General features: G+C 37.5%; 2 protein-coding genes across 5 annotated transcripts in view; both read left to right on the top strand.

Annotated features, from left to right (window-relative positions):
* Window positions 1–11,334, top strand: part of slc9a5 (solute carrier family 9 member A5) — a 32,818-nt gene extending 21,484 nt beyond the window's left edge. Inside the window, exons 8-16 of the mRNA XM_047814246.1 lie at window positions 427–516; window positions 1,792–1,862; window positions 2,452–2,578; window positions 5,670–5,761; window positions 5,871–5,997; window positions 6,837–6,986; window positions 7,671–7,743; window positions 8,269–8,400; window positions 9,052–11,334. Coding sequence (XP_047670202.1) covers window positions 427–516; window positions 1,792–1,862; window positions 2,452–2,578; window positions 5,670–5,761; window positions 5,871–5,997; window positions 6,837–6,986; window positions 7,671–7,743; window positions 8,269–8,400; window positions 9,052–9,554 — 1,365 coding nt within the window. The 3' untranslated portion in view covers window positions 9,555–11,334. The remainder of the gene's footprint in view (window positions 1–426; window positions 517–1,791; window positions 1,863–2,451; window positions 2,579–5,669; window positions 5,762–5,870; window positions 5,998–6,836; window positions 6,987–7,670; window positions 7,744–8,268; window positions 8,401–9,051) is intronic.
* A 1,109-nt stretch (window positions 11,335–12,443) lies between these two features.
* plekhg4 (pleckstrin homology domain containing, family G (with RhoGef domain) member 4) overlaps window positions 12,444–17,525 on the top strand; it is an 85,149-nt gene continuing 80,067 nt past the window's right edge. For 2 of the 4 annotated variants that reach the window (XM_047815567.1, XM_047815566.1), the window contains exons 1-2: window positions 12,444–12,543; window positions 14,435–14,491. The gene's annotated coding sequence lies outside the window, so the exon portion shown is untranslated. Of the gene's footprint in view, window positions 12,544–12,649; window positions 12,671–14,434; window positions 14,492–17,525 lie in introns of those variants that run through there. The other 2 variants (XM_047815568.1, XM_047815569.1) reach the window with 2 other exon arrangements.

Here is a 17,525-nt window from a genome sequence, read left to right as displayed (position 1 = left end):
AAAATGTTACACAACAAGACATTTTTAAATACATGTGTTGTTCATTATTTTAAAAAAATGCTGTCAAATTACTGTGGATGTAAGTGGAATAAAAAACTTTGACATGCTATTATAGTTAAATAAACAGCCTCAGAGTGGAAGCAGTCACTTCATCACACCACCATGACATTGATATGTTTCCTATAATAGTGTGCCACTTAATGGTTTTACTGTATTCCTTAATTATTACATTTCATTATTTCCTTTTGCACTTGTGGTATCATTTTTTGGACAGAAATTACAAAAATGTTCGGTTCCAATGTCAGTGAAAATATTGACTTAGTCCTGGTATATTATTTAGAACAAAATGTTGATACTAGATCAGACACCAGAGCTAAGATACCAGAGAAATGTTTTTCCTGTTACTGTTTGCACTCCATCACACAGGGTCTGACCATCAAGCCTCTGGTTAAATGGCTCAAGGTTCCTCGCAGCACTAACAGAAAACCTACCATTAATGAAGAGATCCATGAGCGTGTGAGTCAGTGCATGTTAAACTGCTGTCAGTCCATCTGACTTTCTGTCTGTTTGTCTGCCTGTGTGTCTGTCTGTCTATCTGTGTATCTGCTTTTCCGCCTGTCTATTTATCTGTCTGTCTGTCTGTCTGTCTGTCTGTCTGTCTGTCTGTCTGTCTGTCTACCTGTTTAACTTTCTGCCTGTCTTTCTTGTCTATCTGTATATCTGCTTGACTGCCTGTCTTTTTGTCTGTCTCTTTTTCTGTCTGTCTTTCTTTTTATCTACCTTTTTACCTGTTTCCCTTTCTGTCTGTCTTTCTGTCTGTCTGTCTGTCTGTCTGTCTGTCTGTCTGTCTACAGTTCATTCTTTTTGTATCTCACTACTAGTAGTTTTGACCTTGCTGTGGAAATGTGTGCCTTACAGCTTAGTGCCGATCCTGATCTTACGCTAAGCAATGAATTAATCATACAAGCTTCTTTTGGCCAGTGTGCTGTGCACTTAGCTTCACACACACACACACACACACACACACACACACACACACACACACACACACACACACACACACACACACACTAATACAAACACACATGATGTGTAAAAGAAACCACATCTTCTTTCTCTAGTGTCTGTCTGTGTAGGAAATGGTGAGAGGGATTTGGTCAGCACTCCACCGCCCCGCCATCGTCCACACTATGAATGTCACTAAGCCTCCTGCATGCAGGCTTAAAGAAACCTGCTGAGCACGCTGAAACCACGGCTAAACATAGATGCAGCATCACTGCATGACAAAAAGAGAGTCTATCTGTATTTTTATTTGAAGCAGAAAAGCGTTTGCTTGACTAAGTTAACATGCTAGGATGTTGTCTGAACGGTTTGATTCCCCCAGCCCACCCCACCACACCCACAGCCTCTCACAGATTAGACAAAACATTGTCTAGTTTCACACGTTAGCCAGTTCTGCCACCATGTATGACAACTATATCTTGGGAAGGAAGGTACGAGCTTACACATTCACTCTCCCAGCTGTGAATGTGTAAGCTTGTACCTTTCTGGTTTTGGGTGGGAAGGACAATGTGATCCTTCCCACCCAGACTTGGGCCTGTTATGCTCTTTTGGATGTATGACCACAAATTGACAGGCTTTGGCACGTAAAAGCTCGTAGTGTTTGAATAAAACCAGTATGTAGAGACAATGAAATGCCATGAAGATCTTGCTTTATAGGGCAGATGGGACAGCTATGATGAACTCTCTAAATACTGTGATTTCCTGTCTGTCTGTTGGTATTTCTTTCAGGCCTTTGACCACATTCTAGCTGCTGTGGAAGACATTGCTGGTCTGAATGGTTACCATCACTGGAGGGACAAGTCAGTGCTTTTTAAATCAAATAATAATTTAACTGTAAGTTAAATAAGTCACTTACGTAAGTCATGTACACACAATCTTGAATTAGTTAGTAACGTTTGAGTCCAATTTTGTGTCCCTGATGTCTCTATGTACTTATAATAAAAGTCCAGGAGCAGTTTTTACATTTTCAATGAACATTTAAAATAGATGATTGTATTTACACTTCTTAAAAAGTCTTATAATAAAATAGACATTTTGACTTACCAAAACTGCAGCTATGTATTTTTTCTAATGTTCTCTAACATTAGAAAAGGAAGAACTCATTTTGTTTTCTTATGTTCCAAACTGTTTATTATTGATACCCTAGACTTCATCAGCCATTTACAGTATATTTAAGTTTTTAGTTTAAGTTTTACATTATAAGTTTTTAGCCCAACAATGTCCCCTAGACTTTTGTTCTAGCCAAAGTTTCAATATTTCCTTTTCTATGCTTCGTATATGTTTGATAATGTTTGGGCTACAAAGAACAAAAAACGCTGATGCATTTCTCCAAAGAACTCTGCCTCATTGAGTTACACAGAATTTGACCTTGTTTGCATTATTTTGCAGATGGGAACATTTTGACAAAAATTATCTGAGTAAACTGTTGATGCGCAAATCCGTGTACCATAAAAGCGAGCTGTGGGAGGCGTACCAGAAAATCAACATCAGAGACGCTATCAGTGTTATTGACCAGGTAAATATTCTATTACCTTTAGTGATCAGTCAGGGATGGTGTTTATGCAATGTTTATGTTAAACAGGAGACATTATGTTATTATTGTAGTGTAGAATTACAGATCATTTTGCTGCGTTGTGACTAATGACCACTAAGTGGCGCAACAGTCCAGTAAAGCTTGCTGTCTTCTGTTCTGTTCTACCCTCTCTCTCTCTCTCTCTCTCTCTCTCTCTCTCTCTCTCTCTCTCTCTCTCTCTCTCTCTCTCTCTGACTTTAAAGAGGATAAAACAGACTGATTTTTCCATGTCTAATTGGAGTTGACTTGAGATGCTAAGCTCTAGAGAGTCATGTATAAGTAAGAAGAAGTAAAAATAAGGCTCTGAAATCTCTCAAGCTCTGTGATCTCTGTCTCTGAGGCTCCAGAGATGAGAGTATAATCCTCTCCTTTGTTGTGCACACTGACGCCAAAGTGTCTTTGCCACCCCTGGCTCAGCACATGGGTTTGCTACCCAAACAGGGGCACTGTGAGATACCCATGCTGACATCATAGAGAGAGAGAGAGAGAGAGAGAGAGAGAGAGAGAGAGAGAGAGAGAGAGGCCTCAGGAGGGTGATATCAGTGTCAGTGCTGGTATTCAGATTTAGTATTAGTCCTCTGAGGAAAGACTCATCACATGGAAGAGCCAAAGCTATGACTCGCACAGGCAAGTCTACATTATCACTTCCACCTGATACTGATATTACACGTGATCTCTTTAAAAATAAACTACTCTGTCTGTGTTTTATTTAAAACATTGGCAGGCTGGTGTTTCCCCTTTGACACTTTAATGAGTTGTTTCTCTCTCTTCCCCTCTCTCTCTCTCTCTCTCTCTCTCTCTCTCTCTCTGTCTCTGTCTCTCTCTGTCTCTCTGTCTCTCTCTCTCTCTCTCTCTCTCTCTCTCTCTCTCTCTCTCTCTTTCGCTCTTCCTGTCCTTATAAACATTCTGGGCATTAACGCTGGGTGAAGATACACAATTTCCCAAACTGAATCAATCAATCTTGTTTGTTGTCACTTGTCAGTGTCTTTACATTTTCACTAAAGCTAGGAGGCTATTTAGCTATGTAATGGAAGCGTAGATTATTCAAAATCTCTTATGTAAATATATAGCCAAAAAACTTCATACAATAAACCTGCTTTAAATGATGGAAGGTTAAAAATATCTATGTCTAGCTGTAGTCTAGTATAAATGTGACTTAAATTTGTTTTATATATTTTAAATGTGGCAAGAAATGAATGAGATTGATATCATACAAAATGCAAGACATCAGATTTTATTGGATATTAGTACATTTACTCAACCCTGTAAAAATTTGATGTACAGTAAAATACGCTTTCTGATCTGTGACATAACATAATAACTATACAAGGGGAAAAACTCCTTGTATAATACTTAGAACACCTTCTGCTTGTAATACAGCACGCTTGTTGGTTAAGAGTCTACACGCATGATTTGGCACTTTTATTCGTCTCGCAATTGCAAAAATGCCCGTATCAAATAGCGAGGGAAACTCCAGTCGTTCCACAAGTTTTCAGCAGGATTGAGATCTGGGCTGTGTCTGAGCCAATCCAAAACCTTGATCTTCTTTATCTTTTGAAGTCGTTTCTTTGTTGACTCATGCTTTGGGTTGTTATCTTGCTGGAAGGTGAAACTTTCCTACCTTTTTCAGCTGTCTAACAGACCTGTGGGATTTGTGCCAACATAGTTTGTTAAATTGAGTTATCCATGATGTGTCCTAGTCCCAGCTGAACAATTAGAAGCTCTGTAGCATGATGCCACCACCACCTTGCTTCATCATGGGTATTTTTTCAATGATAATTTGTTTTGTTTTTTTGCCAAATATATATTTTGGAATTATGACTAAAAAGGTGTACGCTGGTCTCGGCAGATTTTTTTGCCACATGTTTCCATTTTTTTTTTTTTGGCAAAATGTGGGCAGGCGTCGGTATTCTTTTTCACCTTAGCCCACAGCCTGTACATGTTAAGAAGAGATTGTTGTCACATACAGGGAGTGACTAGTACACCTGCAGCCAGATATTCCTTCAGCTCCTTTAATGCTCTAAGTCTCTTGGCATCCTCCCTGAATTAAAATGTTTTCATTTTGTCTTGTATTAACTTATTTTGGAGGAATGGCGGTTGAATCTGAATGTGATTCATTCTGAACATAGTCACGAGCCCCATTATAAGGGTACGAGGGTATAAGTTTTTTATTTTTTCAAAACATTTTTTGTTCGTTTATTTATTTATTTATTTATTTCATTTATCGGTTGCTATATCTGGAATGTGGAAAAAGATCAGATGCTTTTAACAGCCGTGTGTAGACTTTTACTTTTCACTCTATGTCTCCATCGACTAATGATACATTGTGCAGACATTTTTCTAAATTCACACACGCAGTTATATTCAGAAGAAGCTCTGCTGATTACCTGAAACCGATTCTAACCCGCTAGCTAAACTGACACACCACACTACAAGCTGTGCTGACTAAAGCGTGAGGTGGTCTATAAATGTCATTTCCTGCAGCCTTGAGTTTCGTAGCACTCAGCTTCCTGACTGGAGTTAACCCTCTAATATTAGCCCAGTTGGAATGTATACCGAAAGCCCTTTTCCTGACCACCCAGATGTCAATATTTTTAGACCACTTTATTCACATATGCAACAATCTTCACGTTTAAATTTGAGATATTATTTCACATGCTTGCAGTGGTATTATTAGATATTTGCCTGTTGGATATTATTGTGTCATAGCGTCCAGGTTTCTGATCATGGTTAATTTTGTTAAAATTTGAGAGAAGACAGAGACACAAAAACATATTAAAATGCTTTAGTCCTGTCATGAAGGATTAGCTGGTCATATTCCATATGTGGGTGTTGTAGGGCATAGATGCAGGTATAGAATCAGGTATCATAATATCAGAATTACTGCCATCTCAGTGACCATTCCAGTTCAGAAACAGCCGGCAGATAAGCCTGATTTACAAATGAAGTGCATTAACAAAATGTATAAGTCTGTACATGCAGAATAAACTATGATGGCTATAATGTGTGATTATTCTATCATTCCCTGTGCCAGGGTGGAAATGTTTTGACCACTGCTAGACTCTCGCTTCCCTCTATGGCCAGTAGGACTTCTTTTCCAGAGATGACCAATGTTACTAACTACCTGTAAGTGAGAGCTGAAAGTGAGAGCTGAGCTGAATAGTGATACACTATTATATGCTGTATTGCAGCTGTGTGGAATGAGACAGAAAACAGTGCATGTGTGTGTTAACAGGAGAGAGAATGGTAGTGGCGTGTGTCTGGATCTTCAGGTGATTGACACAAACCCTGGTGCAAAGGTTGAGGAGGAAACCGAAACGCATCATGTCCTGGCTGGGAATCTGTACAAACCCAGGAGACGGGTACAAATGCACGCATTCACACACACACACACACACACACACACACACACACACACACACACACACACACACACATTAATCCTCTTTATATTAGGTAACTTTATTATTATTCTTTATAGTATTACTTATATAGTAAAACCCCTGAATATTTTGTTTCAGTTACTATGATGTCTCCAGAAAATGCCAGAAATGCAGTAAACATTCCCAAATTAAATTGCCTTTCATTCTGAGTTACATGGTAAAATCGTATGTGGTCCCAGTCTGAATGTGATTCACCCAGTGTACAAGAAGCAGAAGCCTGATTACAGTACAATAAACATTTTAGAGAATGAAAGACAAAGAAAGATAGAAATTGTTATGGTTATTAAACTTTATAGTAAGTATGTACAGTATATAGTCTTTGTTGCTATCTGAGATTTCAGGCATCCGGCATTTCAATCTTCCCTGAAACGTTATTTTAGTTTATATGTAGTGCATTTCATGATAAATAGTTTGAGATTTAGCCACAAAAAAAAGAGTTATATATAATATTTTTAAGACTTAATTTTTGTTTTGTTTTCTTTTCTTTTTAATGAAATAATACAAAATGTTCCATAAATGATGAGCATTGATTCAGAGATATTTCTACATTACAGAGCGTTAAGCAACTTAATATTGGACATTCAAATATGGTACATAATTATTATTAAACTATAGAAATCAATATTTGATATTTATCAAGGTCTCTATAGTACAGATGTTTTTCATGTCTCGTTGAATTAAAACCTTTCTTTCATCTAAGATGTATAGAAATTCTGCACTGAGAAACAACTGTAATACTTCTCTCTATCGCCCTGCAGTACCACTCTCACTACAGTCGGCACTTCATGATGGTGGGCGATCAGGAGAGGCAGGACCGGGAGGTGTTCCAGAGAAACATGCGCAGCCGTCTGGAGTCCTTCAAATCCACTCAGTACAAACGACACAAGAAGGACCGCAGCCAGAAAAAGGCAAGTGCTTAGCATCGCTTCAGACATCTGCTTCTGCTCCTCCCGTGCAGGGTCAAAAGCAAAGGCACACAGCTGAAACTTTTTAGTCACGCTTTGCACATGGTGTGTGCGAGTGTAAAATAAAAAGCGAGGGCAGCTCACGTCGTACATTTCCATAATGATCTGATCTGATGATCTTATCGTAATATAGGCATGCACTAACGCCACCATCAGGTTCTGTATTCGTTAGTCATATTCATAATATATTCGTTAGTCATATTCATAATATCATTAGAAACAAGCTCACGTCTGGTTTGAGTGTGTGTAAAATAGTGTGACATTTTTAACAGCCTGAAAAATCAGTCTGATCTGAGAGCAAACAATATCAATAATTATAGAAAGTAGCCTAGAGTATCTAGAGAAGTATAACCGATAACAAGAAATATAGCTGTATGTTATTTTTCAATTACAAATTAATTACAATTATTTTGTGTATAAATGTATTTTTGGCATTCAAATCCACACATTTTATACACAACTTTGTATATGGGCCATTATATTTGTTTAGCAAGCACATTAAGGATCGTCTTGAAATTGTGAAGCCTGCTAATCTCAATTTAAAAAAAGATTTAACTACACAGACTGTTACAAATATAAATCGCTAGCAATAATGATCTGTCAGTGAACCGCTTTATACTGTTACAGCGCAAAGGTTCAGATGCAAAGGAGCAAGATGCCATTGAAAAGCCCAGGAGAAATGTCAGCTGGCAGGACAAAGGTAGTGTCTTTTTTCTTTTTTTAGAAAGTATGTCATACGTTTGGTATGTGCAGTGGAGGATTTTCATTATTGCTGTTTTTACCAAGCACATGGTAGAAAAAAGCTTATGGATAAGCATGAAGTTGTAATTAAACGCCAAACACCTGAACACATAAGTATACATTGTGAAGGAAGTGGGGCCTTGTGTGGGTAAAGCTGGACAATATGATGAGATATCATTCTGCAGAGAAACAGGAGGTTTTGGACAAAAACAAGCAAAGGTTGTTGACACCAGTTGATACAGTTATTTATATGACACGAATATGTTAGATTCTAATAATATATAAAAGTATTGTTGTCATTTTATTTCCTTGTTGTGGATAAATCTTATTGTATAGATAAAGGCATCATTCAAAATGTCTTTTTTTTTAAAGTGGCACTAATGAATATTTGATACTAATCATGTATAATGATAATTTGTCACAACATGATATTTTTGCTAGTGACCATCCAAAAAACCTTGAAAACATATGTGTCCATTTACAGACCCAGTGGTTGTACCTCTGGACTCTGAGGAGGACAAAGGAGAGCACTCAGAGCCAGAGAAGGATGAGGATATTGGGATCACCTTTGTGGCCCAGAGGGGTTCAGAAACACCAAAGGTGCAACCCAAATCAGGTAGAGAAGGAAATGTCAGAAATGCAGAATAACAAACGACAGACTGTGCTGTTATACAAAAACAATGCACGCTCTGGGGAGTGTGATGAAGCTACCCCACAGAAACAGTCTGGAGTGTGTTATTCCACTTGTACCACAGCGATCTGTCAGCATTCAATTCAATTTCAATTTATTAACATATGACACCTCAAATATTGTAATTGTTCATAGATTTAATGTTGTGAAACATCTGTGAAGTTTTTTCTGTTCTGACTAATGTTTAGCTGCCTATTTTCTGATCAGATCTCTCTCTCTCTCTCTCTCTCTCTCTCCCTCTCTCTCTTCCCTTTCATAAATAAAATAAAGCTTTTTTTTTGTAAATTTTATTATTAGTAACAATCACATATAAGAATGACCACATTGATACTGACGTATTGGTCATTTTACAGCCAGAACTACTTTCCAGGCTACACTTTAGATCATTGCTGTGGTATAAAGCAAGATGATGCTGCAAATATAGCTTACCTTTCTTTAGAAAATTAAGAGAAAATTATTATATAATTTATGCAGATAATGTATGATGTTGTAAAGCAACAAATCCTAGATGTATCTATAGTCATGTTGTGAGCGGTACATTTTGGGTAGAGTATTGTTATTCTTTTTCCTCTGCAGACTCAGCTGTTCAGAGCCCGACTGCTGCTCCTCCATCTCCCACATGTGAAGAGAAAAAGCTGCCATGGATGGATGATGTAGACTGCCATCTGCCTCCATGTGTGTCTAGCGAGGCCACAAAAATCATCCCTATAGACCTGCAGGAGGCCTGGAACCAGAGCATCTCCTCACTGGAGAGTCTAGGCTCGCCGCCGATCATTCAAGAACCTAAGCACCCTCACGTCAATACCCTCTCCAGACTCGCCGCACCTATGTGGCCTCCCACTTCAGCCCAGTTCCACTTTCCTGGAGGCAAAGACGAGGAGGATGAGAGTGCTGTCTCGCAGCAGCAACAGGAAATGCAGCCTCTCATGTTATCTAAGAGACTAATGCCCCATTCTCTCCCACCCTCTACCGCACTGCCTTCTGGGAAGAGGAGGAATCCATGTGTTTATCTGAGGAGTCTGGTAACAACACCGCCATCAAACAGCGTAATACACAGCAGAAAACCAACACAGTTGTAGTTTAGGAGTTTAGGAGTAAGAGTTCCTTCATTAGATCTTTATAGATCTGCTTTTGGGGCCTCTGTTAAATCATGCTGCTGGCTAATAACCTCATGCTGACTTTATTTCTTATAATTATACATTCCACCTTTTTTTTTTTTTTTTAAAGTCAGCATTGAGGTGAAGGTAAGTTGCGATTCCAGAGATCGGACTGTAAGAAATATCTTGCTGACTTTGCGTGTTTTCTTTTCTTTTCTTTTTTGTGTGATCCAAATGCATCTCAAGATATTAGCACAGAGCAAAGGACTCAGTTGTGTCAGTCAATCATGGCTTTCATTTACAAGCCAACCCCAAACTCAGAAAAACAAAAAAAAAAATTGTTTCAACTTCTAACTGAAAGAATGTCCGTTTGCCATTTGGCATTGCCGTAACTGTATAACTTTATTAGTTAAAGCAAAACAAAAGCGAGAGAATAAGAGGCATTCAGTCCAGCCAAGCCTCACTGTTAAGAGCCCAAATTCCACTTTTTTGAATGACTCTTGGCTGAAAAGAGCAGTCCATTCTCCCTGGCTCTGCTCAGAGAGCGAAAGGAACCGGTGCTCCGTGTCACTGGGTTCTCGATGGGGCACAAAGCTAGGCTGCTCAATAATGCGGCCCACACACGTGTGAACTGGATATACTCTATACTGCATGCTTATAGGCGCTGTGGCTGTAGATGTACATCATAAACACAGTGTGATCTCTTTAACAGCAGAACAGCAGTTTATAGTAGAGAGGGGATATACTGTAAGACCTGTGCTGCTTATCACAGACTAGCTGTGCTGTTTGCTGGATTGAACCACTAGTCTAGTTTGCTCTTTAAAAGCTCTCATCATAGCACTTTCTATAAGTCTTACTTCATGCCACCTATACTGTTTTTATTTGAATTCTTTTTTTTTTTTAAAGACTCATGTGAAATTGTCAAATGCACAAGGACCAACATGTCTATATGTAGAATAATACAAATCTCCTATATACCCACCTTGTATGTTTATGTGTGTTTAGCAATGACTGTGTCTCTTCACATGCTGTGTGTTTTGTCTGTAATTCGGGCACTGAAAATCTACGGTGTAGAATTTTCAGATAAAGTCTAATATGTCTTATATGAACATTTTATTGTAATCACAATGACAGTATGTGATACAGATGCACATAAACAGAGTTTAAAATATTTATTCATAAATGTAGTTATTTGAAATGGTAGTAATTTGGACAGCCAAAAAGACCTACGATTCATAGCACATCAAACCTCTGTGTTGGAGATACTATCTCTTTATGCTTGTTGAATAAAGTTTTTTAGTATTATATGCAAAGCGTATGATTTGCACCACAAGATCAAAAGCCATGTAAAAACCCAGATATGTTCATGTTTAAGCTGCTATCTCATGATTTAATTTTTTTTCTGTTCTGTCGTGTACATCAGTGTGTTCTCAGAATATGTCGTGCCTTTAGAAGGGGTCTGGATAGTGCTGTGTAAGGGGCCTTGATATCTGTCGTGCCTGGCAAACATTGAAGAGCATTTCGGTGTTGTGCTGTCAGACTTAACCTCCTCATTTTTGTCAGATAGTTAGCCTTTTCACTTTTAAATTCACATATACCTGTAATGTGGACCTGTTTTATTGCACATTTTAAAATGTTTTCATATGATCTGCCCATTGGGTGTTCTGTTGAAATTAGACGAAGAGTCTTATGTGCCAAATGTTAAACCAGGGTTATGTCCAAGCATAAAGCTAATAAAAGAGGAAGACGCGGTCTTACATTAATACTGGTGTCCTGTGTGTTTTTTTAATAATTTAACAGCAAGAGTTTGTAGCTTATTTCACAAAGAAGCAAAGTACAAAATAAAAATAGTGATATGCTGTATATCATGTATGTGACTGCGTGTTTTTATTTTCCCTACATCTTTCTCCTGACATCATTAAGTAGGGCTCAGCTGCTCTGTCCTGTACTTCAGAGGTCCAGGAGGCCCAGTGAGGGTGACTCCAGTGAATAATGAAGTGATCGTTTCCCATCAAAACTCTCACAGTCCCTATGGTGCAGGTAGGGCTTTCCTTTACTGCCCCTCAAAGAGAATTCTTTGTATTTATGTGCTAATGTGCCATTTTGCTTCTTTTCTTGTCCTCAAAGTCCACTGCCAACCATGAGGTAACCAGTTAGAGGACAAATGTTAGATTTGCATGTTGAACTGCTGCAGTGGGAGGTCAAGGTTTTTGGGTAGGACCAAAAGATAAGCTAGATCACAAGAACTGTAATTAAGTTTTGGAAAAATGTGCATTTGCATAAATTCTGATTTGTTCCTTGAGTTTATAATTAATTAAAGGCCGTTTAAATACGATGTGCAACACCGATCGTCTGATGTAATGAAGATGACCTAGATATCCTTGCAATGGGCTGTGGTACCATATAGAACTGATTTCTAGTGTTTCTTGGACTAGCTCTGGTTCCACCACAACCCTGACCTAAAGTGGTTAAAATCAATGAATGAGTGAGATATACATTAACATTTTATTGAAGCATATAGACTCAGTGTGATGTTATTTGAGGTCAGAAATGAGGTGGCAGGAGACCAATGAGCCTACATTTGCTGGACCATCAAGAACATTTATCTTACCTGATTATAAAGAGTATACAAAAATCTGAAAACAAACGAGTAACAAAAAATCTATTCAAATTCAGGTTCAACTGCTGCTGATGAAATAATGGATATAAAAAACAACAACACCTGGTTATCTTTATAATAAATAATTATTTCTTTTAAAATAAATCAATCAATCAATTCCCAAGCAACCACTTTCACTGTGTAAAGTGTCTACACAATATAATCCAAGCATGATTTTTCTAATTGACAGGATGTAAGCCAATCATATTTGGAAGTATTAATTTAAACGAACCAATCACGTGAGAGTATATTTCTCTCTTACTTGTTTTGTTTTGTTTTGTTAATCAATTCTGCAAAAGGACGCATTTCAAAGTAAGATCATTTCAGGAAATGTATTTAATATATCTTTAGTTCTTTCTGTTTTTTGCACATAAAACCTTGCTAAATTTACAGCCTAACTGCTAGTTTCCGCTAAACAGGTAGAGAGCCGACTATACAGGTCTGTTTTTCCGACATAAATGTGTTTTAAACCGAAACACTTTGAAATAAAATAACTTTAGAATATCTAAAATAGATTTACGAGTAATTGTTGAGGTTTATAAAAGTGGAAAATAAAGAATTTATCTGCTGGATGAATTTGTTGATGTGTTATAAAACACACCCGTTTTAAAAACAATTAGAAACCGTTACAGACTTTCTGTTTCCGGTTGCTTTTAATTATTAACAGTTATACTGTTATATATTATATGTTTTTTAATGGTTTTAGACTCATTTAAGGGTATACTAAGTATGAAATAAAACACTTGTGGTTTGTTATTATAGGAAAATAATCTTGAGTAGTGTGGAGTGTTGATTTACCCTAACAATCAAGTGTTTTATTCCCATTAGACCACAGAAATTTGCAATCAGTTCCAACTTTTAATTTATTAAAGCATGACACCATATTTTAACCACTAGATATATTAGAGATATGTTTAAAGTTGTGGAACTTCTGTGAGACAAATTAGTTTGGGTTATCACTTGCGTTACAGCAGCTATAAACAGTCGTTCTCTCACCGTCCTCCTTTTTTCCCCCTCCATCATTTAGAGTTAAAAAATAAAAAGCTTTTCATGTCATTGAGAAAGCAGCACGAAAACACAAAGTCCCCTTTCCTAACTGTTACAATCCACTGCCACTGGAGACTCCTTCTATAAATGATAAATAATTATCTGTGTATAGAAAACTTCACCACATCAGTGATTACGCATTATGCATTTTCGTACCTTAGTGTGGTCAAATTCTTAATTCTGATTGGTCAGAAGGTGTGCATTATTTTTATATAACAACAGGATTCGACAGTAAAACATGATTGAACATGAGTGACGATGAGTGTTAAAATTAAATTGTTCTGTTTTTTTTTTTTTATAGTAACAGCTTATATAAGGGACCTGTATGCCGGATGCTACATATAATCATAAGATTAATAATAAACATTTTCTAAAATATGTCTAACAACGTATTGATTTTTTTTTTGTTAGTAGACATTTATTCAACATTTATGGAATCAGAATCAGATTTATTGGCCAAGTGTGTTGACACACACAAGGATTTTGGTTCCAGCTGTTTGGAGGATTTCATTATCCATTATTGGAAAAGAAGCAGTATTGTGTCATTTATAAAGTTTTAAAAAATACAGTGCAAAAGTGTGAAAGAACTTGCATGCATTTATGCATTTAATATAACACAGAAAAATATTTTAAGAAACGCCGATGTGCTGAATCTGATAGTGACAGGCATTTCTTCAGGGTTAAAGTGTTCAGATTCATCAGGACGTTGGTAACCTTTGGTACCAAATTCCGGTACTTGGTCTGAGTGACTCCAGTTGAATGTTGTAAGCCTGAAGTAAGTTAGGTCTTGATAGCATTCCTCTGTTATCTTGACTGACTGATGAGCTTTCCCAAAGGCTAATGCTAATGCATGTTATGACCCTGTTAAAGTGTGTGTCATTCTACACATTTGCCCTCAGGTACATCCGTTATGTAACGAAATGAACAGAATTTCTGAGGACATGTTTTTAGTACTGTTTTGGAAGCTTGTTTATACATTTAACGATGTGTATGTGTGTGTGTGTATATATGCATATATGTATTCTTTTATGTATTCCTTTAACAGCTCATTCAGAGGGATGTGTGTAATGGATGCTCCATTATATAAGGCTTATGTGGTGTTATTTAAGATTTTATTTTATTTAATAAAAATAATTTGATTACTTATTTCTTACAGAGAGAGAGGAAGGAAAAAAAGAAGGGTATTGAGAGACCACCTGCTTGAAGCTACAATGTAAGTAAATTCCACAACTGGAAAAAATTTCCACTGGGTTGGAAATGTGACCCAGGGTCTTGCCACTGGGCCACTAGGGAATACATTCATGAGAATACATACATGATGATAATAATATATGTATAATATATTATGAACCATATATCGTATTCAACAGTACTCAGAATTCTCAAGTCTGATTGGTCAGAAAGTGTTGATTAATTAAACAGCTGCTCTGACAATATATTATACTTATGTGCTGTTACAGGAGGGAAAATAACCATGTTTGGGTGTTTACAGTAACTGTGATTTATGTATGTGGATGTGCTAGCTTAGTGGTTAAGGTTTGGACTACAGATCAAAAGGTTGTGAGTTTAAATCTGAGGTCCACCAAGCATACACTGCTGGGCCCCTTAGCAAGGCCCTTAACCTTCAATGTATAAAATGTGATTGACTGTAATGGAATCTGCCAAATGCATTTAATGTTAACGTATAGTGGTTTCACAACAAAAGCTATCGTGGATTGTTTTTCCATAACAGCATGATCTCTGTTTTGTTTTTCTTTTTCATAATGCACTGTTGAACCATGGCTTTTTTTTTTTTTTTTGGAAAATGGTCATGATGAATTCGCTGAATGTTCAGTATGATCTCCAGCTGTTCAGGGTTTGCTCATTTTAGCCTTTTCCTGGTGCTCTGCTTCACCTTTGCACTGCAGTACTAATTAACCACATTCTGAATATAGCTTTAGAGACAAGCACTTCTTCTGAGAGCAGTCTAAATCAGTGCAGCCTTAAGTGCACATACCTTGGTCTCAGGCTGCATCCATGCACTATATCAGGCGACTTGCATTGTAGTCGGTCAGAAAACAGCTACGACCAACCTGAACCGATGCGAAAATATAGCGAGATTTAAATGACCACATTTCACAGGAATGTCCAAGCTAGTCGAACTGCATTATAGATTATAGCCTTACTGTGAATTTGTTTCTTTCTGTTTGTGACCAAAACAAAAGCTTTGTATTTATACCAAAGCTTTGAGGTCAGAGCCCTGACCTCAACCCTACTGAACACTTCTGGGATGAACTGGAACCCAGACCTCCTCACCCAGACTCACTAAGAGTCTGATCTCCATAACACTCTCAATCATGAATGAGCTCAAATCTTGCAGCCACACTCCAACACCTATTGCAAAACCCTTGTAGAGGTTATTAAAACAGAAATGGGGACTGAATATTACAGATATTACATTTTCAACAAGCACGTATGTGTGATATTTTCCAGTCCTCCACGAATAAGCATGTTCTTTAGGGTATAATTGTACGCCTCTTTTCACATTCTCCTCTTTCATATTGGTTTGATGGAAAAGCTGTCCTCATTTTTACTGGATAATTTATGTTGTCAGTGTGCAGCGAGTTGATCTATGCGTATTTTCCTGCAGACTGACAACAGGAATATTTACATTTCACACTTTCCCACAATTGTGGCAGTAATGGGATTATAATGATGATTATTATGCAACCAATTAATTGGTCATGGGTTTGTAGGACCTAATAGAGAGATTCATCTGGTGAATTGTGGTCTGGATGCAGATTTCAGCAGATCGGACGGCACGCTTGAAAAATACTACAGTATGTGAAAATATTGTCATTGTGGAATGATTCCACTCAAATGATCACCGTTTCAAAAACATATAACCACTTCAACCTGATGTGTCTGATTTATGAGACGATCTAATCAGAAATGATTAAGCATAATTAGGTAACTAATATAATCGTTAATGTGATTGTAACCTTAACCTTTAAGGTAGCCGGATCTTCATATGTTGAGCACCCCAGTTTAGACTATAATGAATTATTAGTAAGTGCATACTATTTATTTATTTATTTATTTATTTATTTATCTATCTATCTATCTATCTATCTATCTATCTATCTATCTATCTATCTATCTATCTATCTATCTATTTATTTATAAATTGAAAGAACACCTCTTATTTCTTTGCCGGTGATCTGTGAAACATCCCTTTTTGTAATCTTGTCTGTTTACGCTCACCCCTAATTGAGCTGAGACTTCATGTCTCTAAGGATTAGCATGGGTGGTGTCAGTCATGTCTTAGTGAGAACTTTGTTTTTATGACTGTGGGAAATAAAAATATTTGTGAAGGAAAACACCCTGCTATTACACTTGTCAGTACCGTGTGCATTATAAAAACACTGCCCCATGTGCCTGGCTCCTCTGTTTAGATAATTACCAGTTCGGATTTTCACCTGGGAACGCTGTATGTGCGTGTGTGTGCATGCTGGTGGCAAGACATTACTCGATATTGTGCAACAACACCAAGAATTTCGAATTGTAAAAAAAAGTGCACAATCCACATGATAGGATTTATTTAATTGATCTTGATTAAAATTGGTTGCACATACATTAAAAAGTACTTCAAAAGTTATCACATTTTCGAATTACTGCAAGAGCCAATTACTGGTCTTCTTTTAATGAGAAGTGCTAAGCTTGTGCATCTCACTACAGATGATTTCAGTAAGGAAACAGATTTAAATACACATCTAATCTTGGTATGCACTGCTGCAGTGGGATGGAGCCTGATATGTAGCCCATGGGATGTTCAGATTATGGACATGCACTGCGTAGTATAACGAGCCCCAAAAAAAGTCTGTGTGCTCCGAGTGTCTGGTGAATGTTGAATGTGTTGCAGAGTTATTTCAAGTAAGGCAAATAACATTTTATGGAAATCTGGGTCTTTGGCATTTAATGCCCCCTTTCCACCAGAAAGAACCGGGTGCTGGTTCAGAGCTAGTGCTGGTGCTAGCTCAAATTTGGTTCCACTGGTGAGCCTTCTAAGAACCGGTTTGCCTTTTCATCGGCTTGAGCGCCATCACAGGGCCAAGTATTACATCACTGTATACAACGTTATACAGCAACGTTAGCGCAGCAGCAGCAAATGTTGCTTTACTGTTAATGCTCGTGGCTTTGCGAACCTACATTGGCATCCAAACGTTCGCTTTGCGAACCTACGTTGGCATCCAAACGTTTTGGTGTAA

This window comes from Tachysurus fulvidraco, chromosome 1 (assembly GCF_022655615.1).
Source record: "Tachysurus fulvidraco isolate hzauxx_2018 chromosome 1, HZAU_PFXX_2.0, whole genome shotgun sequence".
Taxonomy (NCBI): Eukaryota; Metazoa; Chordata; class Actinopteri; order Siluriformes; family Bagridae; genus Tachysurus; species Tachysurus fulvidraco.
Note: the sequence above shows the minus strand (reverse complement) of the source record. Positions and strands in the feature narration are given on the sequence as shown.